Raw genomic sequence first — 24,631 nt, 5'->3', positions numbered from 1 at the left:
ATCATAACAACACTGGCACTGTGAGCCCCTGTAGCCCACTGACTGGCCTGTCTCCTCTCTCTGTGTGTGTGTGTGTGTACGCCTGCCTGCGTGTGTTTGTCTCTCCCTCTGTCTCCAGCTGCAGGAGGAGCACCAGAAGGCCCTAACGAGAAGGGACTTCCAGCTACAGAGTCTGAGTCTGCAGACGCGGCTGCAGCAGAAGTTCTGGAGCCAAGAGAGGAACCTGATGTTGCAGGAGTCCCAGCAACTCAAGCAGACCCTGCTGCTGCTCAGCCTCAAGCTGCGTTGCTTCCTCAAACAGTGGCGGCTGGGACGCAAGCTGGACACGGAGGCCAAGGATGTCCTGGAGGTACGGGACTGACTAGCCACCCTCTCCCTTTGAATCAGCCACTTAGCTTTGGCATAGTAGTTTGGTTGGTTGATATTATTTTATCCTCGTTAACCAGCAGCATAATACCCTGCATCCCACTGCTGGCTTGCTTATGAAACTAAGCATTGGTTTGTCCTGGTTGGTCCCTGGATGGGAGACCAGATGCTGCTGGAAGTAGTGTTGGAGGGTCAGTAGGAGGCACTCTTTCCTCTGGTCTAAAACAATGTAAATATCCCAATGCCCCAGGGCAGTGATTGGGGACGTTGCCCTGTGTAGGGTGCCGTCATTCGGATGGGATGTTAAACAGGTGTCCTGACTCTCTGTGGTCACTAAAGATTCCATTGCACTTATTGTAAGAGTAGAGCTGTTAACCCTGGTGTCCACCATCACGTTTACCTAATCATCCCCAGCTTACAATTGGCTCGTTCATCCTGTAACTATTCCCCAGGTTGTTGCTGTAAATGAGAATGTGTTCTCAGTCAACTTACTGGGTTAAATCAAATAAATTAGCTGTTTAAGAAACTTGGCTGACTACTAATTTGCTGTGTGTTTCCCTACAGGTGAACAGCCTGAAGGACCTGTACCTGCTGTTGGAGGAGGAGAGTCTGGCCGCCCACCCCCAACAGGGAGACAACAAGATTACCTCCGCAGAGGAGCAGCACCTCTGCCCCACCATCTCCAAGGAGCTTTGTGTGCTGGAGAAGAGCTACACACAGGTGCAGGAACAGGTCGCACCTAGGTCATATTCATTAGTGCACACCGTTGCAAAAATGTTTTGCTACAGAAAACCAAAACAAGCCTTTGTTATTGGACAAGTTCAGGTTGTTCCTCTCGGTTTCAGTCGGTTCTTTCTGTTTAGTGTCTACTGAAGACAACCCTGACATCACACAGGAAACAGCTGTTATTGATCAAGTGCATGACATGGAGATCTTCTCAAATGTCATGTTCATCTCTATAACGTTGAGAGGTCATTCACTGATTCTCCATCCTGTCCGTGGCCTAGACGAGCGGCGTGAGCAGCACACTGGCGGACCTGAAAGGAGCGCTCCAGGATCTGAGCGGAGAGCTGCGAGAGGAGCGCCAGGGCTCACAGGAACTGACCCAGCAGTTTGCCCGCGCTAAGGCCTCCTGGGAGGTGGAGAGGATAGAGCTCAAGAGCCTCATTACCCAGGTAAGACCACACCACCTAGAAGGGCGCAACTAGCATAGAAATATAATTACTAGAATGGAAATGTAACTTCACCATCATGGGTACACTCAATATGGCTGACATGGTATTGTGCTAGCTAGTCTATAGAAACCCTCTGTTGTATAGTTATAGTTTTAAACCCATAGTTTACCTGAAACCAACTAAAAACCTTATTCGGCTAGTTCAGAGGCCAGTCTATTATGTAGCTTACAGACCAATGGATTTCAGATTTGTCACGGTCCCTGCCTGACCATTATCTTAGAGGCTTAGCATAAGGCATCCCTGGGAGGGTAATACATCAGCCGTTACACCAGACTACTGGATAGAGAGGGCTGATAATAGGACTCTGGCCACCAGGGTTAGGATCGTTCCCTAATTGGAGGTAGAATAAAGACTTTAGAGTAGACTCTTGCCTGATCAGTCAGACCTGCTATATACCTACTGGGCTCCAATCGTTTCTCCTGTTGGCTGCCTGGATGTCTGAGGCAAAGACATTGATTGTATGACCATTAAGTGGGCTTTTCTAGTTATAAATAAGAAAGGTCTTCATTCAGCATGCAGGATAGCACCCTCTGAAGCTGTACGAAGATCAAGTTACCCATTCATAAAGGATGACATGACCTGTCATTTGTCACAGTTTTACTGAGAGAAGCTGCCGAGCTGCGGGGAGCTATGTTACAGATGATCAGAAGTATGAATCAGTCACTGGGTATTCATTTAACCACCAATACTCATGTTGACAAGTGGCTTGAAACTGCTGATATCTCGAGGTGGTGGATTTGTGCCAATCTATCTGTCTGGGGTTTAGTTTGGCCGTCTACTTTTCCCCCAGACCTCTGTTCTCTGTGTGTGTGTGTGTGTGTGTCTGTGTGTGTGTGTGTGTGCTCATCTGTGTGCGTGCATGCGGGCGAGCGAGTGAGCGACAGAGGTAACTGGCAGTGAGAGATGAGGTTAATATACAGACTCCTCGGAACCTGAGACACTCTCATAACAACATCCTCCGTAATGACATAAATGAACAGGGTTTGAGACAGGTCACCACATTACACTGAGATAATGTATATATTATCAGACCAGTGGGGAAATAGAAGGCAAAAAAGAGAAAAGGAATTAAGAGAGGAAGAGATGGAGAGGAATAATGAGAGGGGGGATAGAGAGAGAGAGAGAGAGAGAGAGAGAGAGAGAGAGAGACACCCCACAGTGTGCCATCACGGCAGTAAGATGTGTGACCTGATGCCACAAGAAAAGGGCTACCAGTGAAGAACAAACACCATCGTAAATACAACCCATATTTATGTTTGATTTATTTTCCCTTTTGTACTTTCACTATTTGCACATAGTTACAACACTGTATATACATAATATGACATTTGAAATGTCTTTATTCTTTTGGAACTTCTGTGAGTGTCATGTTTACTGTTCAGTTGTATTGTTTATTTCACTTTTGTTTATTATCTACTTCACTTGCTTTGGCAATGTTAACACATGTTTCCCATGCCAATAAAGCCCTTCAATTGAGTGGGGAATAAACAGAGGGAGAGAGAGAATAAATAGAGGGAGAGAGAGGGGGAATAAACAGAGAAAGAGAATAAATAGAGGGAGAGAGAGGGGGAATAAACAGAAGGGAGAGAGAGGGGGAATAAACAGAGAACGAGAATAAATAGAGGGAGAGAGAGGGGGAATAAACAGAAAGAGAATACATGGAGGGAGAGAGAGGGGGAATAAACAGAGAGAGAGAGATTTTTTATTTATTTTACCTTTATTTAACTAGGCAAGTCAGTTAACAACAAATTCTTATTTTCAATGACGGCCTAGGAACAGTGGCTCCTGCCTGTTCAGGAGCAGAACGACTTTCTCTTTCGCTCTCTCTCCCTCTGTATATTTCCCAATGTCTCTCTCCCTCTGTTTATTCCCCCCCTCTCTCTCTCCTTCCCTCTGGGGCGGCAGGGTAGCCTAGTGGTTAGAGCGAGGGGGAATACACATTACACTCACAGAAGTTCCAAAAGAATAAAGACATTTCAAATGTCATATTATACAGTGTTGTAACGATGTGCAAATAGTTAAAGTAAAAAGGGAAAATAAATCAACATAAATATGGGTTGTATTTACAATGGTGTTTGTTCTTCACTGGTAGCCCTTTTCTTGTGGCATCAGGTCACACATCAGCTCGGGGGTTTGAACTTGCAACCTTCTGGTTACTAGTCCAACGCTCTAACCACTAGGCTACCCTGCCACCCCAGAGGGAGGGAGAGAGAGAGGGGGGGAATAAACAGAGGGAGAGAGACAATGAGAAATATACAGAGGGAGAGAGAGCGAAAGAGAAAGAGAGGTACAGTACAGTAGACACAGAGAGAGTTTGAGGCATGTTTCCTTGGTCCTGTCAGACTGTTCCCTCCCTCTGCAGTCCATCCTCCGTGGGTCTGTAAGGGCACAGCTAAATGGTTGCCTGCCCTGAGAGCAGCACTGTGCCATGGGTCTGTAAGGGCACAGCTAAATGGTTGCCTGCCCTGAGAGCAGCACTGTGCCATGGGTCTGTAAGGGCACAGCTAAATGGTTGCCTGCCCTGAGAGCAGCACAGTGCCATGGGTCTGTATGGGCACAGCTAAATGGTTGACTGCCCTGAGAGCAGCACTGTGCCATGGGGATCCCTTTCCTGGCGGCGCCAACACAGCTACTCAACACCATAACTGGGTCACAATTTACAACCTGGGCCAGGGTTTTTCATTCATCCATCCCCCCTCCTTCCTCCTCCTGTATCCACCGTAGAGGGTTTTGTCTCTCTCTTCCCTGGCAGTAGTAATGTGTTGTGTGTCAGGGTGGGAGGGAGAGAGGGAAAAGAAGTGTTGAGGAGACAGGAAAAGGGGCTTCTTGTGCATTGGTTCTACACCTTTATTAAACTGGACACAACTAACTTATTTTTTTCATTGATATTTCCTGCTGAAATAATGGCCTACATGGACTGTAGGAGCATGACTCAGTCTGTAGCCTTGGGTGAAGTCTAGATTTTACCCCGGGTTAGAATCCTGATTTGTGTTTTGTATCACCAGAAGACCCAGACTCAGTTGAAACACTTTAAAAAGGTGTCACCTGTGTGAATCATGGCCATCATCAAAGCGTTGACTCTCTTTTTGAGTGGCGCAGCGGTCTAAGGCACTGCATCTCAGTGCAAGAGGCGTCACTACAGACCCAGGTTTGATTCTAGGCTGTATCACAACCGGTCGTGATTGGGAGTCCCATGGGGCGGCGCACAATTGGCCCAGCGTTGTCCAGGTTTGGGCGGGTAGGCCGTCATTGTAAATAAGAATTTGTTCTTAACTGACTTGCCTAGTTAAATAAAGGTTAGGGACTCCCAATCATGGCCGGTTGTGATACAGCCTGGAATCGAACCAGGGTGTCTGTAGTGACACCTCAAACACTGAGATGCAGTGCCTTAGACCGCTGCGCCACTCGGGAGCCCAAACATAGTACCAGACTATCAGGTTTCAGGGAAGACCCAAGTGCAGACTGTGTAGAAGTAACAATGTTTATTGTAACAACAGGGGCAGGCAAACAACAGGCCAATGCAGGCAAGGGTCGATAATCCAGAGTAGTGGGGTCAAGATACAGGACGGCAGGCAGGCCCAGGTTCAGGTGAGGCGAAGGTCTGTAATCCAGAGTGGGGGCAAAGATACAGGACGGCAGCCAGGCTCCGGGGCAGGCGGCCAGGCTCAGGGACAGGCAGCCAGGCTCAGGGGCAGGCAGCCAGGCTCAGGGGCAGGCAGCCAGGCTCAGGGGCAGGCAGCCAGGCTCAGGGGCAGGCAGCCAGGCTCAGGGGCAGGCAGCCAGGCTCAGGGGCAGGCAGCCAGGCTCAGGGGCAGGCAGCCAGGCTCAGGGGCAGGCAGAGTGGTCAGGCAGGCGGGCTCGGAGTCAGGACAGGCAGGGGTCAAATCCAGGAGGACAAGAAAAGAGATACTGGAAAAAGCAGGAGCTGAGACACAAAACGCTGGTAGGCTTGAACAAACAAGACAAACTGACAACGACAGACAGAAAACACAGGTATATAGTGCCTTGAAAAAGTATTCACCCCCTTGACGTTTTTCCTATTTTGTTGCATTACAATCTGTAATTTAAATGGATTTTTATTTGGATTTCATGTAATTGACATTCACAAAATAGTCCAAATTGGTGAAGTGAAATGAAAAAAATCTCCAAAAATATAAAACGGAAAGTGGTGGGTACATATGTATTCACCCCCTTTGCTATGAAGCCCCTAAATAAGATCTGGTGGAACCAATTACCTTCAGAAGTCACATAATTAGTTAGATTGCACACAGGTGGACTTTATTTAAGTGTCACATGATCTGTCACATGATCTCAGTATATTTACACCTGTACTGAAAGGCACCCAGAGTCTGCAACACCACTAAGCAAGGGGCACAACCAAGCAAGCGGCACTATGAAGACCAAGGAGCTCTCCAAACAGGTCAGGGACAAAGTTGTGGAGAAGGACAGATCAGGGTTGGGTTATAAAAAATGATCTGAAACTTTGAACATCCCATGCAGCACCATTTTAAATCCATTATTTAAAAAATTGAAAGAATATGGCACTACAACAAACCTGCCAAGATAGGGCTGCCCACCAAAACTCACAGACCAGACAAGGTGGGCATTAATCAGAGAGGCAACAAAGAGACCAAAGATATCCCTGAAGGAGCTGCAAAGCTCCACGGCGGAGATTGGAGTAACTGTCCATAAGACCACTTTAAGCCGTTCACTCCACAGAGCTGGGTTTTACGGAAGAGTGGCCAGAAAAAAAGCCATTGCTTAAAGAAAAAATAAGCAATCATGTTTGGTGTTCGCCAAAATACATGTGGGAGACTCCCCAAACATATGGAAGAAGGTACTCTGGTTAGATGAGACAAAGATTGAGCTTTTTGGCCATCAAGGAAAACGCTATGTCTGGCACAAACCTAACACCTCTCCTCACCCCGAGAATGCCATCCCCACAGTGAAGAAAGGTGGTGGCAGCATCATGCTGTGGGGAGGTTTTTCATCAGCAGGGACTGGGAAACTGGTCAGAATTGAAGGAATGATGGATGGCGCTAAATACAGGGAAATTCCTGATGGAAACCTTTTTCAGTCTTCCAGAGATTTGAGACTGGGACAGAGGTTCACCTTCCAGCATGACAATGACCCTAAGCATACTGCTAATGCACCACTCGAGTGGTTTAAGGGGAAACATTTAAATGTCTTGGAATGGCCTAGTCAAAGCCCAGACCTCAATCCAGTTGAGAATATGTGGTATGACTTAAATATTGCTGTACACCAGCGGAACCCATCCAACTTGAAGGAGCTGGAGCGGTTTAGCCTTGAAGAACGGCAAAAAATCCCAGTGGCTAGATGTGCCAAGCTTATAGAGACATACCCCAAGAGACTTGCAGCTGTATTTGCTGCAAAAGGTGACTCTACAAAGTATTGACTTTGGGGGGTAAATAGCTATGCATGCTCAAGTTTTCAGTTTTTTTGTCTTATTTCTTGTTTGTTTCACAATAAAAAATATTTTGGATCTTCAAAGTGGTAGGTATGTTGTGTAAATCAAATGATATAACCCCCCCCCAAAATCCATTTTAATTCCAGGTTGTAAGGCAACAAAATAGGAAAAATGCCAAGTGGGTGAATACTTTCGAAACCACTGTATAGGAGGGAAGATTGGCGACACCTGGAGGGGGTGGAGACAAGCACAAGTACAGGTGAAACAGATCTGGGCGTGACAGGTACCGTTGTGGGATGCAATCGATCCCAAATTAATACAACCACTAGCATTAAAAAACGTTTAAAGTCAATGAGGCTGATGCAACAGATCAGAACATTTAGCTTAAAATGTTGATAAACTATTAGGCAATTTTTCTCATTATAAGCGCAGCAATGCACACACAGCAATTGGCTGTCTAAAAGCGTGAATGTTCCAAAATGCAATCAATTAGCGGGAAAACACCGTTCTCAAAAGTGACCACAAATGCGGTTATGCATGTAATCCTTGCATTTTGCTGAGGATAATTATCTTTCCCAAATGTGAAACTCACACGCTGCCTATATACAGTGCATTCAAAAAGGATTCAGACCCCTAAACTTTTTCCACATTTTGTTACGTTACAGCCTTATTCTAAAAATTTATAATTAAATAACAATCCTCATCAATGCCTCCCGAATGGCACAGTGGTCTAAGTGCTAATTGTTTCAACAAGAGATCCTGGTTCGAGTCCAGGCTCTGTCGCAACCGGGAGACCCATGGAGTGGCGCACAATTGGCCCAGCATCGTCCGGGTTAGGGGAGGGTTTGGCCGGCAGGGATGTTCTTGTCCCATCGCGCACTAGCGACACCTGTGGCGGGCCGGGTGCAATGCACGCTGACACGGTCGCCAGGTGTACGGTGTTTCCTATGACACATTGGTAAGGTGGGCTTCTGATTTAAGCGGGCATTGTGTCAAGAAGCAGTGTGGCTTGGCTGGGTTGTGTTTCAGAGGACGCACGGCTCTCGACCTTCGCCTCTCCCAAGGCCGTACGGGAGTGGCAGCGATGGGACAAGACTGTAACTACCAATTGGATATCACAAAATTGGGGAGAAAAAGGGGAAAAAATACATTTTTATTTTTTATTTTATTATCAATCTACACACAATGCCCCAAAATAACAAAGCGAAAACAGGTCATTAGAAATGTTTGCAAATGTATTAAAAAGTGTAAAACCTTATTTACATAAGTATTCCGATTCTTTGCTATGAGACTCGAAATTGAGCTCCGGTGCATGCTGTTTCCATTGATCATCCTTGAGATGTTTTCTGTAAGGTCTCACAGATGACAGTGCATGTCAGAGCAAAAACCAAGCCATGAGGTCCACGGAATTGTCCATAGAGTTCCGAGACTGGATTGTGTCAAGGCACAGATCTGGGGAAGGGTACAAAACTTGTCTGCGGCATTGAAGGTCCCCAAGAACACAGTGACCTCCATCATTCTTAAATTATAGAAGTTTGGATCCACCAAGACTCTTCTTAGAGCTGGCTGAGAAATCGGGGGAGAAGGGCCTTGGTCTTGGAGGTGACTAAGAACTCGATGATCACTCTGACAGAGCTCCGGAGTTCCTCTGTGGAGATGTTTGTCCTTCTGGAAGGTTCTTCCATCTCTGCAGCACTCCACCAATCAGGCCTTTATGGTAGAGTGGCAGACGGAACCCACTCCTCAGTAAAAGGCACATGACAGCCTGTTTGGAGTTTTCCAAACTGCACCTAAAGGACTCTCAAACCATGAGAAACAGCATTCTCCGGTCTGATGAAATCAAGATTGAACTCTTTGGGCCTGAATGCCAAATATCACATCTGGAGGAAACCTGACATCATCGCTACGTGCATGTTGGTGGCAGTATCATGCTGTGGGGATGTTTTTCAGTGGCAGGGACTGGGAGACTTGTCAGGATCGAGGGAAAGATAAATGGAGCAAAGTACAGAGAGATCATTGATGAATAAATGTGCCAAAATGTCTAAAAACCTGTTTTTGCTTTGTCATTATGGTATATTGTGTGTATATTGATGAAGGGAAAACAATTTAATCAATTTTAGAATACGTTTGTAATGTAACAAAATGTGGAAAAGGTCAAGGTGTTTGAGTGCTATCCGAATACACTGTATGCCAGTTAGGCTCTACACCGGTTGTAAAGCAGATTAATGTGCTTAATTTTAAGAAGTCATTTGGCCATGTTAGCTGAGATACAAACCTTATCAAAACATATAGGCCTATGGGCTAAGCTACGTTAGATGTGCGACAAAAAAAGGCATGCGCTGTTTCTTGCCTTACAGCATAAAAGCTGGGCATCATTCACAAGTGATAATATATCATTCACAAGTCATAGGCTAATATTGTTTTTCTTGATTTAATCTTGTCTTTACATATACTAAATAATATCTGTGAAATTTGTTTGGATTTAGAATAGGCCATTGTCATGCACCTGTCTCGAAACATGGGCAGGGGAAAAGAATGTGTCATCTATGCGCTAAAATAGCAAATGGAGGACGCTTTTCCCATGGTTCATTTTCATGCCAGCCAGGTAGGCTATACTCCTGTTGTAAAGAGAAGCAATGTGCTTGAAATTAGGAAAGTTGAGAAATAAATATAGTAGGCCTAGCCTATAGAAAGCTGATGGAATCCTCCTCTTTTTAATAGAGGCCATCACTCTGTTTTCTCACACAACAGCTCATGGGCTCTGATGAAGTGTTTGATTAGATATTCGATTATATTTGCATTGATGTCAGAGTGATTAGAGGGACAATAGAGTGCTGAGTACCAGGCAGTTAGCACGTTTGGTAGGCTATGAGCTTTGAGAAGCCTAGTTATCATGACTAAATGGTCATGTGGAAATTGACTGTGGTCATGACTCGTGATCGCCGGTGTGGCAGTAATATGGTTACCATAACAGCCACCTCCATCAAAAAAGATAACAGCTTGCCCATTCCCCAAATGCATTGCATTTATTTTATTAGATCAGATTTACTGACTAACCTTTATGGCATAATCAGAGCTTGATTCATTTTGCTTTTCTTATTTTTTACGAAACTCATCATCTGCTGCCTCTCGCACTCCAGTACTTATTGTGTCAGAAAACAGCACAGGAACATAGCACTGAGGCCAAGCACACAAGTGGACGTCATTATTTCAGACAGACGCCTCTTTCTCTCGCTACTCTTTTCTCCTATCTGTCGTGGCCCTACTGTTGCTTCTCTGTCAGTCAGTCACATTTGCATTGTGCATCAAAATACAGCAGTCATATACTGTAGGATTCATTTGAACCACCCCATCCTGAGAGGGTGCGCACGCACACGCACACACACACACACACACACACGCACACAAATTGTTACTATTCTCTCTTTACCCCTTCACCCCTATAAACTATGCCGTTACTGTGCCCTTGTATCGTGTAAACCCACTGGGCTGGTGCCCAGGAAAGAACTGGATGGCAAAGCTGGGTCCAATCTCTTCCTGCTCTGCTCAGCCAATCACAGAAGTAGGATAGCATCCTGGCAATGTGGCATGGCACCAGCAGCTGTTGCACTGTGGAACCAGGCTTATGGCCTAATGCCTACAGATGCCAACAGACAGTTTTCTAAGGAAGGCTGTGTCACAAATGGCACCCTATTCCCTGTATAGTGCAGAGGCCTATGTGGGCCCTGGTCAAAAGTAGTGCACTAAAACATAGTGCCATTTGGGACTCATGTCTGTCTTCAGTGGTTTTGGGGGGAATCTGGGGTGAATTGGGAGCATTCAGAGCAAATGTCTTTCTCTGTGCTGTAAACCTGCAGACAACCATTTAGTCGCAGCCCCGCAACGCCTCACCAATAAAACTCATTATGGATATTCATCATCAGACGAGATCAACACTTCCGTCGCCGTCGGAGATGAATGGCATAGTCGTCCGAAAGGCCACCCAGACTCCTCCATTAGCACCATATAAGGCAGAAACCTGCAGTCATCCTCAGGCACCATGGTGATTGATGGGGCTCCCTCCCCCGAAAGCTGTGACTTCAAATACGAGAAAAAAAACGAGACCGACTCGTAAAAGAAAGAAAGAGCAATCGCCTCAGCTTTGAAGCACTGCTTGATTCATTCTAATGGGGGGATTGGAGAGGAGAGGAGAAGAGAAGAGAAGAGAGGAGAGGAGAGGAGAGGAGAGGAGAGGAGAGGAGAGGAGAGGAGAGGAGAGAAGAGAAGAGAAGAGAAGAGAAGAGAAGAGAAGAGAAGAGAGGAGAGGAGAAACGTAGCGGGCGTCTTTAGCTGTTGTCTTTTAATGTGACGGAAGAGAACCTGTAAACTCATCAATCTTAGAAACAAGGGAAGGATGACTTAAACGTAACACACACACAAGAGACATCTGCTGCTGTTCTTTATTTCTTTATTTATAGAGCTTTCTCATTAAGTGCCTCGCTCCACATCTCGTTTTATAGAGGGAGGAATACTTAAAAGCTAATAGTCTGTTTAGATCTTCAGATAAAAATGTTAGTGTTTTCAGAGATGGACAAAAAGAAAGGAAAATTAAATAAATGTATCTGGAGTGTTAATCAGTGAGAGTGTAGGATGTGTTTGTTGAGCATTTGGGTATTCATTACTTTTGGTATTACATCATCACATATAAATGTAATTTAGCTGCTCAAACATGTATGGAACAAGCACAACATCCCCCATAGTGTCACATAATCACCATCCTCACCAACCCTCTCTCTGTCACCCTCCCCCCAGCTGGAGAGCAAGGCGGGCTTGGCTGCCCTGGCCGGGGGGGAGAAGGACCTCCAAGGACCTCCCGACCTGAAGGTGGCACTGAAGAGGGAGCGTGAGGAGCACCAGCACCTCCTGGCCGACTCATATGCCGCCGTCATGGACCTGACCAAGCAGCTGCAGATGGGCGAGAGGAACTGGAACCGCGAGAAGCTGGACCTCCTAGAGCATTTCAGTCAGGAGAGGGGCCAGTGGGAGCAGAGGCTACAGTGCAAGATGGTAACTGGATTATTGGCACCTCAGTCCTGATAAGCTTGTATTCTGCTCTACAAAAAATTCTCTGTGTGGTCTTTTGTTGGGGTGGAATGGAAGGTTAATGTCACTGGTAGGACATTGTTGGCGTGTATGCATTACTGCACTCTGTGACTAGTGGTTTAGTGTTTTCCATAGAGGGGTTAGGGATAACTGGCCAGTAGTGGAATGCAGGGAGAGACAACATGCTGCTGAACATGAGTGTGTCTGCTGCATGGCCAGACCACACTGGGTGTGTGTGTGTGTGTGTGTGGGTGTGTGTGTGTGTGTGGGTGTGTGTGTATGTGAGAGTGAGAGAGTGAGAGACTGGCTCTTCTACCAGCAAAGCCTCATTACCTGTGTCTGGCTGGCTGTCATCCAGTCTGTCCCAAAACTGACTGGCTGGTCTTGGAGAATAGGTCTCTCGCACTCCAGTACTTATTGTGTCAGAAAACAGCACAGGAACATAGCACTGAGGCCAAGCACACAAGAGGACGTCATTATTTCAGACAGACGCCTCTTTCTCTCGCTACTCTTTTCTCCTATCTGTCGTGGCCCTACTGTTGCTTCCCTGTCAGTCAGTCACACTTGCATTGTGCATCAAAATACAGCAGTCATGTACTGCAGGATTAATTTGAACCACCCCATCCTTCCTCTTCTCCCTTCCCTCGCCTCCTCTCCCCCGGGAGGAAATATGTGTTTTTATTTGTGTGTGTGTGTGTGAGCTCATCCCCTTGTGAGCTGAAAGCTCCTGAGTCAGCATCATTACAGGGACAGCAAGGCCTTTGTCAGGGATAAATACTGTAACTCCTAGATGATGGCCACATCCTCATGTCCTCCATTAAACATTGCCAATAAAACTACCGGACTGTCTGGACAGGAAACAAAAAATGTCTCCTTGTTTTCTCCCTCAGTCTCTGCACTACAAAACCATCCCTGAAACAAAAACTGCACTGGACGTTGTTACAAATGGAACCAATTTATCAAGGTAACATATGTATTTAATGTATAAAAAGCTATTTTTCAAAGATCATGAAAAATGTATAGTCATAGCTGAATAATAAAACGATCATGTTTAGTGATATAATTTTTCTTCTATCAGGACCAAGTCCATCCCGTCCATGTTGGAGGGTCTGCTGGAGGCCTGTCCTTTCCTTCCGAGTCAGGAGGTCAATGGTACAGCCAATGAGGAGGGAGAGAAGGACCAGCCCAGCACCCAGGCCCCTCCCCTTCTAACCCACACAGACCCGGGTGACCTCACCAGGAAGAACTGGAAGTACCTGACCAATGAGATGGCTTTGATGGAGCAGGGTGATGCCCCCTTCAAGACGTGGGACTGTCCCAGCTCCCCCAGCAGTTTCCTGGACCTGGAGAGCATCCAGAGGAGCTACACGGCCCCCGACAAGACCGGCATCCGCATCTACTACAGCCCCCCTACCATGCGCCGTATGGAGAGCCGGCTGGCCAAGGAGAAGCAGGACAAACCTCAAGCCCAGCAAGGCCACCTGTCTCGGGCTTCAACTCCCTCAGACGCTGTGGCCCTGGAGGGCCAACCTCCCTCCTCCTCCTCTGCCTCCTCCTCTTCGTCCTATGACCAGTGGTTGAGCTCTCTGTCCAAGCAGCACAGGGACCTTCTGGAGAACAGCAGCGGTGGCGCGGGGGTGGCGCCCTTCCATGGCCTGGAGATCTCTGCCAACCTCTCGGACGACATGAAGGAGATGACCAACTGTGTGCGCCAGGCCATCCGCTCCAGCTCTCTGGAGAGGAATTGCAGCAAGGATGCGAGCAGCCAGACGGTGGGGGTGTCTAGCCGCTCCACCCAGACGGTCCAGTTTGTGAGCGTGGGGCTGCAGACGGACGGGCTCGGGTCTCGGGGGGTGGGGGGCTTCCACACCAAATCCTCCTGGTCCCCCCGGCCCTCGTCATCGCTGGCCTCGGCCCGCTCGCGCCACATCTCCTCATCACTGGATAAGGTGCACAGCCGAATCGACAGGCCCTGCTGCTCACCCAAGTTCGGCTCCCCCAAGCTACAGCGACGCATTTCCGCCTCCTCCTCCAAGCTGGACGGAGGAGGATTGTCCTCGGCTTCATCCAGAGACCGCAGCCTGTGGAACCTCCACCAGCGGTCCTCGACATCCAGCGGCTCGGCCTGGGCCCGTTCTACCACCACCAGGGACAGCCCCGTGCTCAGCGGCCTCAACGATGGCCTGTCCAGCCTGTTCAGCGTGGTGGAACACTCCGGCAGCGTAGAGTCTCTGTGGAAGAGTGAGCCAGGGGCCAGCCCAGCCCGCCAGGCAGCAGGGAAGCCCTCTGGCCCTGGACCAGACACCGGAGCCCAGAAATACGGCCCCTTCCAGGAGTTTTTCAGGAACGTGTGCGGCCGGACCGGAACGACCATGCCCGGGGGAGGGGAGAGGGGGCAGAGGGAGGTGGGGGCCATGGATGAGCCCAAGCCTGAGTGCCTCTCCGGGGTTTCGCTGGTGGGGAACGACAGCGTCACCAAGATCGTCAACAAGAGGTTCATGAGACAGATGCCCAGGGAGGAGTTGGGGGCCTCTGCTAACGATCTCACTGCCAGGGACCTGACCTTGAGCTCCAGCATGGAGGTAGGTCCCACACATACTCACTCACACACAGAGAGACAGGGACAGACACTCACACAGAGACAGGGGTACACACATGCACGCACAAACACACATACAGGACATCATATCCAAGCAGATTATTTGAGCAGCTCTGTCTTTCATTGGATTGCATTATAACATAACTATTTAATGTCTCCTCCCTGTCCCAGGATGCAGCGTGTGATTGCAACTCCCAGTCTCTTACATCCTGCTTCGCCCGGCCCTCCCGCTCAGCCACACGCCATTCACTGGGCCACTGCATGCACCGCTCTCAGGAGCCTCCCACGGCAACGGAGGAGAGAGTAGATGCAGGCAATGAGTGATGGATCAGTGAGAACACACACACACACACACACATACTGCCTCACCAACACACTGCCACATAAGCTACAGTACTGTCACAAAACATAGACAAAAACACACTGCTACATACATACTGTACATACACACAATCCCTCACAAACTGCCACACAGAACCACTGTCACATGCACACACTCACACACACACACACACACCTGGAATTGGAACTCAACCCAAGCAGCACATTCTAATGCCTCCTAGGATTCCTCTTTGAGCACCAGAACCACTACCAACTACCAGCAGGACAACAAACTCACACACAACACACATACTGGAACAGTAATGACACACTACTTCCTATATACTGCAGTATTTAGGGAATAGGGTGCTATTTTGCACACAAACAGTTTGTGGAAACGACCACCTAGGAATTCAGACAGTCTTATATGATGTCAGAACTCATAACACTCTACTTTACCTATTTTTGGAATTGCATAGGGAGAACACTGGGCTACTAGATTTCTACAAAGTGGATCTTCCCAACCGACAGGGATATGAGTTGGTTTGTTAGCTGCTCCCATTCCAAATACCAATCCTATTCCCAGTCCAATTCCCTAGCCAGCACCAGTCCCTTCCCAACCCAGCATCTGGAGAGCTCTGTCCAAGCCTCCTCCCTAACACCAAGCAGAGGATTCTACTGGTGTGGACCACCTCTTGCCATAATAACCCAACAACCATCTCATCAACGTATGTTCATTTTTTTGTATGTCAACTGCCTCCCTGTTGTTTTTCTGAAAGACTTTCATCCAATGAAGAGGTAGGACATTTACGTCCTTCTGTTACGTATGATATCCTATGGTTTCTAAAGGTTGTTTGAATGTTTGTAATCTGCCTGTTGTTGGCACCCATTGATAGAATGGTGGTTAAGACTCTGAGACCCTATGAGTTTTGTCTCTTGTGTGTACTATACTGTAGGATGTAGATGTATAAGAGGATCCCAGCTGTAAAGATAACTCCCTGCCAGGAAAAAACACAAACTTGTCCCATTTTGAGAGACAATGCATTCCTTTGTTACGTTACAATTCCAATTACACTCTGGCATATCTGTTAACGTGTGAGTGCGTGAGTGCGAGTGACAGAATGCTCATTCTAGAATGCCTTTGCAGCATTCCCATATAGTGAAGGCAGTTGTTGTTGCACAGTGTTTCTGCTTCATCCCCAGCCATCGACTGTCTGTGTTCCTGACCTCTTGTCTCCTGCTTTAAATGTAACAGGACACAATGTCCTCTACAGAAGGTTAGCTCCTTCCTTTTCTCATGTCACCACTGAAGTCTTGAGATATTGTTCAGTACCAGTCAAAGGTTTGGACACGCTACTCTTTCAAGGGTTTTTCTTTATTTGTACTATTTTCTACATTGTACAAAATCAAAAGTATGCAATAACACAAATGGAATCATGTAGTAACCAAAAAAGTGTTATATAAATCAAAATATATTTTAGATTCTTCAAAGTAGCCACCCTTTGCCTTGACAGCTTTGCACACTCTTTGCATTCTCAACCAGCTTAATGAGAAATGCTTTTCCAACAGTCTGGAAAGAGTTCCTACATATTCTGAGTGCTTGTTGGCTGCTTTTCCTTCATTCTGCAGTCCAACTCATCCAGAACCATCTCAATTGAGTTGAGGTCGGGTGATTGTGGAGGTCAGGTCATCTGATGCAGCACTCCATCACACTCCTTCTTGGCCCTTAAACAGCCTGGAGGTGTGTTGGGTCATTGTCCTGTTGAAAAACAAATGATAGTCCCAATAAGCGTAAACCAGATGGGATGGCGTATTGCTGCAGAATGCTGTGGTAGCCATGCTGGTTAAGTGTGCCTTGAATTCTAAATAAATCACAGACAGTGTCACCAGCAAAGCACCATCACACCTCCTCCTCCATGCTTCACGCTGGGAACCACACATGTGGAGATCATATGTTCACTTACTCTGCGTCTCACAAAGACAAGGAGGTTGGAACCAAAAATCTCAAAGTTTGACTCATCAGACCAAAGTACAAGTTTCCACCAGTCTAATGTCCATTGCTCGTGTTTCTTTGCCCAAGCAAATCTCTTATTTTTATTGGTGTCCTTTAATAGTGGTTTGTTTGCAGCAATTTTACCATGAAGGCCTGATTCACACATGTTCCTCTGAACAGTTGATGTTGAGATGTGTCTGTTACTTGAACTCTGTGAAACATTTATTTGGGCTGCAATCAGAGGTGCAGTTAACTCTAATGAACTTATCCTCTGCAGCAGAGGAAACTCTGGGTCTTCTTTTCCTGTGCCGGTCCTCATGAGAGCCAGTTTCATAATAGCGCTTGATGGTTTTTGCGACTGCACTTGAAGAAATGTTCAAAGTTCTTGACATTTTCCAGATTGACTGACCTTCATGTCTTAAAGTAATGATGGACTGTTGTTTCTCTTTGTTTATTTGAGCTGTTCTTGCCATGATATGGACTTGGTATTTTACCAAATAGGTATACCACCCCTACCTTGTCACAACACAACTGATTGGCTCAACGCATTAAGAAGGAAAGAAATTCTACAAATTAACTTTTAGCAAGGCACGCCTGTTAATTGAAATGCATTCCAGGTGACTACCCAATGAAGCTGGTTGAGAGAATGACAAAAGTGAGCAAAGCTGTCAAGGCAAATGGTGGCTATTTTGAAGAATCTCAAATTTAAAAAATACAATTTGATTTGTTTAACACTATTGAGGTTATTACATGATTCCATATGTGTTATTTCATAGTTTGATGTCTTCACTGTTATTCTTCAATGTAAAAAAGAAAAGAAAAACCCTTGAATGAGTAGGTGTATCCAAACCTTTGACTGGTACTGTATGTGTGATGTTTCTTATGAAAAAACAACATTGTGAAAATGGAGGGAACAAAGGCCTCAGTTGTGAAGAGAGTTTATTGTACCTTTAAATTAAGTCAGAGTCTGAGAAGTTGTCTAGTTAGATTTGGTGTATTCCATCTATTTCAGTGTCTCTCTAAGGTCTGATAGATGTCAATCAGTCTGTTAATATGGTGACTGTTGTGGTGTTGACTTTGAAGTGCCTGTTAGACTAGGTCAGCGCACCAAACCGCACTTCAGAACAACAACCCCAGACCTTTTCAACGGACACCATTGTTCATGTAATAATTTTAGGGAGATATAACCTGTACTCTATAGTACATCATTCTGAAGTAACACGCCATCAACAACTCTGAAAAGCACAGAGAGAGAGAGAGCGAATGGTTTACTTTCTTTTGATACCAAGGAACTTTTTTCAGAGAAGTAAATTATTTTTATTTGTTTTTTTATAAATGTTTATATATATATATATATATATATGTTTGTTTTTCTCTCGGATTGCAATGGTGCTGGACTAATAGTGCAGATTCTGTTATCTTAAAAAGTGCTTTTTACAATGCTTTTATGTAAGAGAAATTACTCAGCTTTGCTATATTGGCACATAGTATTCTATTTAAATGGCTATTGGTTAGGAGTCAGTCCCTGGCAGGTGCCTTAATGATGAGCATGTCACTGTCGTAAAAACGGATTTGGCCGCTACCCGAGAGCCTCACTGACCATGTAACAGGCACATACACACACCTCTCTCTCACTCTCTCTCTTTCCCTCCCTATAAGCTGAGTTAGCAAGGGCAGTCAGCAGGCTCTTTTGTGTGTTTCTTCTTGTTGTAAGAAGGAAATGATGACTCGTCTCTTTAAATAGGGAATTACAGTAGTAGGTCTCTCAAAGTCTTTAAATGTACTTGTGGTTCAAACCCACAATTTCTCACAGGCCCAGCCATCCAACCACTGACGAGCTTGATTCCAGTCCACACAGACAGACTTAACTGGTCTGGTTCCTCCTGCCTTTGATAAAAGCTGCTGCCATACCCGGTCCGCTACCTCCCTGGCCTCCTCTGCCCTTTGACCTGGAAGAACTAAATGCAAGGCTGTCACTTGTACCTACCTACCTGCCCGAGGCCCACCATGTTTGTTGTGTTGTCAGTAAGAAGGTCACTAGAGTGCCTTTCTAAAATAAAAATGTCTTGGTAGCAGTTAGCAGCAGTTAGCAAAACACAATAAAGTGTTATACAGTATCCAAAACCACTTGGCTGTTCTACGTTCCTAAAACAAGTAACTGAGCACATGAATGGAAGTGAAGTCATAATTATGTACATTTTAAAAGGGAACTGAAAATATGATGATATGCTTCTTCTTAATACACTTCGGGTTTTATGTTTACAGTAAAGGTCTTTCCTATTGTTTTTTTTAAATAGTTTCGGTCTAATATAGCCTTTCTACCTGTCTGTCAAGTACATATGTTAGGCTCCTCTCCCTCAGGTAACAGTAGCTGGTCCCACAGCAGGTAGCCAATGACAGGAGAGAGTCTTGGTTCAGTCTAAAGCAACGGTCCAATCAGAGAGAGAGATACTGCTAGGCATGAGAGGGCAATGCCACTGTACCATGTCATTGTTCATCTATCCTTAAGCAAGCTGCATGATGTCACCTCCCCATCCACACTGTCCGCTGTCACATCACAATGCCTAGCAATATGTACATGAATTCTTAGCTTACGCTGTTAATAATATTAGCTAAATTATTACTGAAAGATTGCCTGTATATTCGCTTTATATATTTCCTTTCTTTCTAATACACTGACTCTTGGGCAAAAAGAGAATGCAATGACTGAAAATGAAACAAAAAAATCATTGCTTGTATTGTTACTTGAAAAGGATACATCAACATATTACTTGTACTCTTTCTATCCTTGCGTAGAGAATAAAGCTGAATGTCTACTGTAGCTATGAGCTGACTGTTGAAGTATGTAGCTCTCTCCCTTTCTACAGACACTGTCTTTGTACATAGACTCATTTTAAAAAAGAAAGTAAAAGAAAGATAAGAAATGGAACGGGATTTAGATTTTTAGGGGGTTTTGGGGTTGTTCTTTTCCAACCATGTACCCTGTTCAGCTGAAATCTCATTTCCTTCTGTTTGTCATATAGACCACAAATAAATGTTTGTTGAAAATAAAGAATCTATTCTCTCATCATTGGGTTTTTATATTATTCTTGAATTAACACATTTGTACATGGTTGTGGGTTTGGTATTCGTGAGAGAGACTGAAATCAGTGTCTTTTTTGTGTCCTTTCTCTTTCTCTCACAGTCTTTATATGCAGCCCAGCTGTCCCTGTACACTATCTCTGGGCTGACTAGGCAGCTGCATAGAGAAATGATGAAACATTGAGCAACACATACAAGCGGAGAGAGAAAAAAGGGGAGGGTGAGAGGCCAGAGATGGAAGACTGAGGAATACAGTGGAGAGTGAGGAGTGAGAGAGGAGCAAGAAATGGCTAAGAGGAAGAGAGCGGTTTTCCACAGTGAATCTGAAACATAGTTCTCAGCTGTTTGTCCGTCACATACCATCTTGTTGTTTGTATCCTCTAGCGTTCTAACAGAGGCGTGAGGGTCTGCTTGAGGCCACTGATGTGTCTGTCTCACAGGCTGCTCTCTGTCCAATCTGTTACACTTGACTGATGTCATCGGAGAGGAACTGAAGTTAGGGGGTTTGGGGGGGGAAGGGGGAGTGGTTATAGGGATGGCAAATGATCCAGTGGGCTTCACCTCGTTAAAAACATCTGGGATTTGAGTATAGTTTAATAAATAAAACAAATCTCTCTCCTTTTAAAACAAAACAAGTATGGGCTTGAATGTGCTGCCAGCTGGCCGTCTGGCTGGTGGACCGACAGGAAATTACCTCACCACAGCATGAAAGACTTCCTGTTAGGGTAGAGGTGACACTTTATCATCATGGCATGGCACACCTGTAATTTGGGGAGTTTCTCCCATTCTTCTCTGCAGATCCTCTCAACCTCTGTCAGGTTGGATGAGGAGTGTTGATGCAAAGCTATTTTCAGGTCTCTCCAAGATGTTCGATTGGGTTAAATTTCGGGCTCTGGCTGGGCCACACAAGGACATTCCGAGACTTGTCCTGAAGCCACTCCTACGTTGTCTTGGCTGTGTGCTTAGGGTCGTTGTCTTGGTGGAAGGTGAACCTTCGCCCAGTGTTTGGCCCTGAACCCTCTGGGCCAGGTTTTCATCAAGGATCTCTCTGTACTTTGCTCCGTTCACCTTTCCCTTAATCCTGACTAGTCTCCCAGTCCCTGCCGATGAAAAACATCCACACAGCATGATGCAGCCACCACCATGCTTCACCATAGGGATGGTGCCAGGTTTCCTACAGACGTGACGCTTGGCATCCAGGCCAAAGAGTTCAATCTTGGTTTCATCAGACCAGAGAATCTTGTTTCTCATGGTCTGAGAGTCCTTTAGGTGCCTTTTGACAAACTCGAGGTGGGCTTCTGGCCACTCTACCATAAAGGCCTGATTGGCGGAGTGCTGCAGAGATGGTTGTCCTTCTGGAAGGTTCTCCCATCTCCACAGAGGAACTCTGGAGATCAGTCAGAGTGAACATTTGGTTCTTGGTAACCTCCCTGACCAAGGCCCTTCTCCCCCGATTGCTCAGTTTGGCCAGGCGGCCAGCTCTAGGAAGACTCTTGGTGGTTCCAAACCTCTTCCATTTAAGAATGATGAAGCCCACTCTGTTCTTGGGGATCGTCAATGCTGCAGAATTTTTTTGGTACCCTTCCCCAGATCTGTGCTTTGACACAATCCTGTCTACGGAAAATTCCTTCAACCTACAGGAATTTATGGTGCTTTCAAGACAACTGGGGACTCTGAAAAAAACAGTGTCAACTCATGACAACTGGGAGTGATCTTCAGGTCGGAGTTCTAGAAAGAAGCCAGAGTTCCCAAGTTGGATGACCATTCAAAGCGTATTTTCCCAGTCAGATCTAGGTTTTTTTCAGAGTTCCCAGTTGTCTTGAACTCACTGAAGTCTGAGATTTCCCAGTTCCGAGGTTCCAGTTCTTTTGAACGTGGCAGAAGTCATGCTGGATTGACAGCATGGCCAATGTTGAATGTTTATCCTTTTAAGCTTGGAAAATACCCTTAAACCCAGACTTGGACCACATACCAACCCCTACGCTCCGCATTTTTCGCTGGCTGGCCCACCACTACAGGAAGCACTGAGTTAGGCTGAAACGCCTGCATTTTGGAGCTGCCTTACACAAGAAAGCAAAAAAGAGACCATGTTTGTATGCTGCTTTATTAACTAAATTATTATTTGTTTTCATTGTTTGCAAACTGATATGACTCTTTTTTAATAGCTAAACAGGTGGCTGCCCCACCTGCCCTGAATGACGGGTCGCCAATGACCACTTTAGAGGAGTTAATACCTCCTCACCCCTGTTCTACTATTTACAGATTACATGTCTTCTACGCCTCCACCCCACCACTTAAACGTTCACCTGATGTGATCATTTCACATATACTACAGGGCTGTGCAAGTCTGTTATGATGCACTTATACAGTAGATAACATTTCTAGAACAAAATAAAGTGGCTGTGTCAGAAGGTTTGATGTGGAGAGACAAGGGAGATCAAAATATGGACTTAAATTAAACAGACAATTTAGCCCATGGACTTTACATAGATTTACCGATGTCTGAAAGCCCCAATGTTATGTTATGCCTACTGCTGCTGCTGTGTCAGGGGATCTGCATGTCTAATCACTCTGGGCTGAGATATAGATCTGATGCCTGAGTGTCTGCTCGAAACCTTGATATGTGTTAGAATCGGTCAAAGTGGACGGGAGGGAAAGAGCTTATCTCAACCTGGCTCTCCGTGCTGTAAGTACCATGGATATTCTCTCCCATATCAGGGAAGACAATGAAGGATGGATTGACTCCTGATCTCGCTACGCCTCCTTCTCCATAGGAAATACAGATCTTCCCATCTTTAGGTTCGATTCCACCCATTTACAGTTTCTCAATTGCTTAGACTATAAGGGCACAAGGTGAGGGCACAAGGACATGTGAGAGTTCATAAACCAGGTCAGAGTCCAAACAGTACCAGGGGATAGGCAGGCTCGAGGTCAGAACAGGCAGAGTGGTTAGGCAGGCAGATTTGGTGTCAGGACAGGCAAGGATCAAAACCAGGAAGGCTAGGAAAAAACAGACTGGGAAAAATAGAAGCTAGGATAAATGCTGGTTGACTTGGCAAAACAAGACAAACTAGCACAGAGAGCCAGGAAACACAGGGATAAATACAATGGGGACTAATGGGTAAAAATAGGAGACACCTGGAGGTGGGTGGAGACAATCACCAAGACAGGTGAAACAGATCAGGGCGTGACATACACACAATTCCTGAAACAACTCACCATTTTCTCAAATCTTCACACACAATTTTAAAAACTCACACCCAATGGTACAAACATTTCACTTTTGGGTCTCAATTCAAACTTTGCCCTCAGACAACATACACAAGCTGTCAAAAACACAGACTACATGACTGTTTGTTACACACTGGAGGGATTCATTCAAAACACTGCTACCAAAATGTTTAGAATAGGTTTTCAGAGAAATAATTTGGAACTTTGTAAAATCCCACACTGACTATCCAGATAACCCTTTCAGGATACCCTGGCAAGATAACCTCAAGACAGCACTGTAATAAATACTGACAAAACATGTAAGGAAGAGCCCAAGCACAGAAAAATACCCCATTTCAAAAAGCTTAATTTCCAAATGCAGCAAATGTACAGGTTACTCAGCATCAGCATTCTCATCATCTCGTCTCAGGTCCATCTCATCAACGTCACACATTATGTTTGCTCTTGCCAGACAGCATGGGAAAAATGCCCTTGTGTGCCTTAGAAAACCCTGGATAGACTCCACAGACACATCACCACAGGTGTCCACCATTGCCTCCAGGAGGGTTTGCTGTACGTAGGGGTTACGGTCATACACTCTCCACCGCCATCCTGAAAAAATCTGATTTGAAAAAAGGGAATATGCTGGCAAAAAAAGAACGGTGATCCTGGGGAGGTCATTGAAACGCGAACCAGAGCAGCTCGATGGAAACTCACGTTATCCCAAATGACAACATATTGGGCTTGCTCTGGTTTCCCTGACTCCCCTTCCTGTTGAATAATGTTATTGTGCAGCTGATGTAGAAATGGAAGGAGTCGTGTTGTATGGACCCACTTTGACATGGCGGTGGAGGACGTCACGGTTGCTGATGGCTGCACAAAGGGTGACGTTGCCTCTCCTCTGGCCAGGAACTTGTATGACGGCACGGTGGCCAATGATGGTGCGCCTTTTTGTTAGTTTGAACCCTGCCTCGTCAAAGAAGATGTTCTCCTGTGGGTCAGCCATGGCATCCAGCTCAAAAATTCTCTACAGAAGTCCAAAAACACACATTTTACTGTACTACAAACACAGTACTGTAGTGTACTACTGTACTGGTATGAAAGATTGTGTACTGCAGTTACTGTAACTCAGTTACTGTAACTCAGTACTGTAACTCAGTACTGTATTGATATGCTGGAGAGATGGGCCATACTCTACATACTGTTTAAATTCTGTACAGTATAGCAATTACCTGCACATACAGTTGAAGTCAGGCGTTTACATACACTTAGGTTGGAGTCATTAAAACTAGTTTTTCAACCACTCCACAAATGTC

The 24,631-nt window shown here is 45.8% G+C and overlaps 1 protein-coding gene across 6 annotated transcripts in view; it reads left to right on the top strand.

Moving 5' to 3' along the window:
- LOC110491105 (protein SOGA1) overlaps positions 1-15,750 on the top strand; it is a 69,557-nt gene extending 53,807 nt beyond the window's left edge. For all 6 annotated transcript variants that reach the window (XM_036947295.1, XM_036947299.1, XM_036947298.1 and 3 more), the window contains 7 exons: positions 119-349; positions 931-1,086; positions 1,374-1,541; positions 11,821-12,075; positions 13,002-13,075; positions 13,190-14,693; positions 14,882-15,750. In XM_036947295.1, coding sequence (XP_036803190.1) covers positions 119-349; positions 931-1,086; positions 1,374-1,541; positions 11,821-12,075; positions 13,002-13,075; positions 13,190-14,693; positions 14,882-15,034 — 2,541 coding nt within the window. In that variant the 3' untranslated portion in view covers positions 15,035-15,750. The remainder of the gene's footprint in view (positions 1-118; positions 350-930; positions 1,087-1,373; positions 1,542-11,820; positions 12,076-13,001; positions 13,076-13,189; positions 14,694-14,881) is intronic.
- Positions 15,751-24,631: the final 8,881 nt, after the last annotated feature.

Source organism: Oncorhynchus mykiss, chromosome 16, assembly GCF_013265735.2.
Source record: "Oncorhynchus mykiss isolate Arlee chromosome 16, USDA_OmykA_1.1, whole genome shotgun sequence".
In the NCBI taxonomy this organism is placed as follows: Eukaryota; Metazoa; Chordata; class Actinopteri; order Salmoniformes; family Salmonidae; genus Oncorhynchus; species Oncorhynchus mykiss.
This window is presented reverse-complemented; position numbering and strand designations above follow the sequence as displayed.